This window comes from Pteropus vampyrus, unplaced genomic scaffold (assembly GCF_000151845.1).
Source record: "Pteropus vampyrus isolate Shadow unplaced genomic scaffold, Pvam_2.0 Scaffold157, whole genome shotgun sequence".
NCBI classification, from domain to species: domain Eukaryota; kingdom Metazoa; phylum Chordata; class Mammalia; order Chiroptera; family Pteropodidae; genus Pteropus; species Pteropus vampyrus.
In genome coordinates, this window is record NW_011888938.1 from 1886830 (window position 1) to 1890513 (window position 3684).

The following is a 3684-nucleotide window of genomic DNA, read 5'->3' on the forward strand; positions in this document are numbered from 1 at the left end:
GCCTCACCCGGCGTCTCCCTTCCGGCGTGGGGAAACTGAGGCCCAGGAGCGGGAAGTAGGACCGCAGGTCGCGCGACCTGGTTTACCAGAGCCACGGGGCTGCGGAGGCATTTCAGCCGTACTCGAAAATAGCACAGAGCCTTGTAAACGATTGTTATACGTGTATGTAACAACAGTAATAAATCGCTAGCACTCCATACCCGGCCCTGACTATACCCTGGTACACAACACAGATGGGGCCCCCACTTCCCTAAAGCTTACATCTGAATCCCGGGGTGTGCGTGTGTGACTGGCGGGGATGGGGGTGCTTCTGTGAGACTGACGGGGGTAAGGTTACCAAACGAATTTCGGGAGGCCCAGAGAAATAGGAATTTCAGATAAAGAACCAGTTCTAGTACAAATACATTCCATGCGGTGGTTGCAATATACTAAAAATATGTATGTCGTTTATCTGAAAATCAACTTTAACTGGGTGTTCTGATTTTTATTTTCTAAATATGTCAACCCTCCCTGGAGGGCCACTTAGATGGGGTCCTGACGGAAGGCCTCTTTGGGGAGGTGACATCTGAGTTGAAACTTGCAAGTGAAGACCAGGGGTCGGAAGGACCAGTGAAACGTGACATATTTGAGGAGCAGAAAGAAGGCTGGCATAACTCAAGCTCTGGAAGCAAGGGGCACGGTTGGAGATGCAGGCAGAGGGCGGGCCGGTGCCCAGTCAAGGATTATAGAGCCCCAGAATCTGCCGGAAAGAGTTTGGACGCTTTGTTCTAAGGGGAGAGGGAAGCCATTGATTGTTTTAAAGCCGGGGAGTGATGCTCTACGACCGAAGTGTTCGAAAGGTCACTGCCGCTCTGCGTGAGAAATGAGATGGGACAGGAGGGAGAGAGAAAGCAGAGACCAGTCAGGAGCCCATCACAGGTGTGCCGGCCAGCGGCGATGCTGCCTGGACGAGGGCCATGCGTCCGTTTGGGTCTCCAGGAAGCAATCACCCCGTGAGTTGGGGCGGAATGCGGGACAGGTAGGGGAGCCTCAGACTGCCATGCAGATCTGACGCCCGAGAAAGGAAAGCGAGTTGGCCCGGAATGGACGGGTAGGGGGCTTCCCGGAACGAGGACAGGACAGCAAGACAGATCATGGAAAAGAAGGAGCGTGGGCTGCCGGAGGCCTGAACGCTGCTGCCTTTGGTGCAGACCCTCATTAGCCAGGAGGGAGCTATCCTGCCACCACGGCACCCCGAACGAGTCCACGGCTGCAGAGCCCTGGGCCGGTGCTCCCTCCTTCGGACCTGGCGGCTTAGCCCAGCCCCACCCCAGGGGCAGGGCCAGGTGGGGTGCTCTGAACCCTAGGACCAGCCCAGGGCAAGGCCCAGCTTGCAGCAGCAGGAGCCTGCTGGCGGCCCACCCCCACAGCCCCTGTCCTGGGAGGGAACTCCCCAGAGGAAACAGCCTGCTGGCCCCGCCCAGCGGGGGTCTGTCACATTCCACACCCAGACTCACAGTCACTGTGGCTCTCCCTGGGCCAGCTGAGGATGAGCGCGCTTCGCCCTCGGGGGAGATGCGTGTGGGGAATTCTCACTTCTGCTTTCCTTCTCGGCTGCTGGGGACTCCCCGATGTCCAACAGGTGGGCGAATCTGCAGGAGCCGGGCTCTTCTGGGTGCTGAAGCGGGTCCCTGGGGAGACGGGGCTGCCAAACAGCCCTTGGGGCAGAGTGGGGGTGGTTTTTTTTGGCTTTGGCGTTTGCACTGGGCGCAGGAATCTGAGCTCGAGATTTCAGAGGAGGATGTGTGCTCAGAGGAAGGAACAGGCTTCTCGATGCCGTCGGCCCACCTGGTTGAAGGGCAGACATGTGTGCCTGGCTCTTCGCCTCCCCATCCTGGCGGCAGGTTTCCTGTCTTGCCCTGCCGCCTTCCAGCCCCCCTTCCAGCCCCCCTTCCAGCCCCCCTTCCAGCTCCCCTTCCAGCCCCCCTTCCAGCCTCTCCTCTCCTCACTTGCCCTCTCTCTCCCACAGCGATTTCTTCAGGCTTTGGAGCCCGAGGAAGTGACTTCTTACTTTGGCCCTGATGCTACCTTGGGAGGTACTTGTCCTCGCCTCTTCCTGGCAAGAGGGGTTTCTCTGCGTTTTATCTCACCATGGAATCAGGGGCCTGGGATTTTGGTGGCTCTGCTGGGACGAGGTCAGGATGGATGTCACCCCTGTTCATTAACTTTGTTACTTCCTGCGAAGTTGATAAAAATTGATCTGGGTGTTCTGGACCGAGCCGGGCTCTGACCCCGGGATTCTGCTCAGTATCTCGAGGGAACTGTCACTAATTGGCTGGTGGGCCCCTTCCGCCCTGGGCCTCCCTTGGGCTAAGTGACTTCTAGGAGCCTCCTGGGTTCTGGCCACGGATGTAAATATTTATCCCTTCTGTGAGAAGCGAGATAGGCACTGGGCCCAGCTCCAGCGAAAGCCTTTTCCCTGTCGCTCAAGGACAGTTCTGTGGACTTCTCTGGGGTCCCCACGCCCTTTCTGAGTAGGGCCATTGGTGACCTTGATTAAAAGGCTGGTGGGGAGTAGACGCAGGGTGGGCTGGGGGACACCTCTAGGGCGGAGAGAACTTGTAACTGACTCCTCCGTGGTCTGGATCGGATGCACACTGACCAGTGCCTGGGGCCGTGCTGGGTGGGGGTTCCTGCTGGAGGGCCGGGGGACGTACTGGAGGGCCGGGATGGGGGGCAGGGCCAGCTGAAGGCCCACTGGGGCTGACTGTGAAGTGTGGGGGCCGAAAACTTGTGTAACTCTTACTCCGGGCCCCTCCGGCTCTGCCCCTCTGGAAGGCTAGGAGACCATTGCCTGGGGTCCCCAAGCCCTCTGGCTACGTCGGCGTGAGGGACGTGGGTGGAAAAGGACAGTCAGGCCACCCTCGGGCTCCTGCTGTTCAGAAGAGGCCACAGAAGCCACTTGTACCCGCTCTGCCCGTCGGGGTTCATGGCTTCACTCACGAAACACGTGCTCCGAGGCGAGGCCAGTGGGCCAGCACGGGCAGCCCCCCGGCGAGGCCCACGCTGGCGAAGCCACTTGCTGTCCACCACCCCAGGAGCCGGAAGGAGCTGGACTCCACCCCAGGGTGCTGGGCGCCAGGCCTGGGCTCCTCCCCACGAATTCTCACCGAAGGGAACAGCTTCCGGCCCCTCCCCACGCGAGGGCCGAGTCGGGGTGAGTAAGGTGGCCCCTGTCTCCTGCAGTGCCCCGATTCGACGTGGCCCCGCTCACCTGCGTCTGCGAGGACAGACTCGGGGGGCCGCCCTGCGGGGCCCCCCGCTGCTCCCTTCGTGCCCGGGGTCGGCTCTTCACCTTCTCCTTCCGGCCGGAGCTGGGCCTGCTCACTGCCTCCTACACCAGCGAGCGTGTGGTGAACGCCTCCCTCCGGGAGCTGAGGGGCCCCCCGACCCGCTGCTTCACAGGAGGCCGCGTCCTGCTGCCCCCGGGCACGGCAGCCCGGGTCACCTACTGCTCCGGCCACTTGGTGAGTGGGAGCCCCCCAGGTGTTGGACACGTTGTGCCGAGGGTGTGGTTGCTGGGGCCAGGGAGCAGATATGCTCCGAGCCGCCCCACACCGCCCAATGCATGACGATGATGCCACGCTAGACCTTTGCCCAGCCTTAGACCCCACGGAGGCTCGGAAAAGCCAGCGAGTTTCCCCA

At 61.0% G+C, this 3684-nt stretch overlaps 2 protein-coding genes across 2 annotated transcripts in view; one reads left to right on the plus strand and one right to left on the minus strand.

The window, feature by feature from the left end:
• The window catches only part of REXO4 (REX4 homolog, 3'-5' exonuclease), a 9898-nt gene extending 8940 nt beyond the window's left edge, over positions 1 to 958 (minus strand). Inside the window, exon 1 of the mRNA XM_011370000.2 lies at positions 917 to 958. Within this exon, the coding sequence (XP_011368302.1) occupies positions 917 to 958 (42 nt within the window). The remainder of the gene's footprint in view (positions 1 to 916) is intronic.
• A 49-nt stretch (positions 959 to 1007) lies between these two features.
• ADAMTS13 (ADAM metallopeptidase with thrombospondin type 1 motif 13) overlaps positions 1008 to 3684 on the plus strand; it is a 33038-nt gene continuing 30361 nt past the window's right edge. The window contains exons 1-3 of the mRNA XM_023536470.1: positions 1008 to 1018; positions 1491 to 1621; positions 3226 to 3506. Coding sequence (XP_023392238.1) covers positions 1008 to 1018; positions 1491 to 1621; positions 3226 to 3506 — 423 coding nt within the window. The remainder of the gene's footprint in view (positions 1019 to 1490; positions 1622 to 3225; positions 3507 to 3684) is intronic.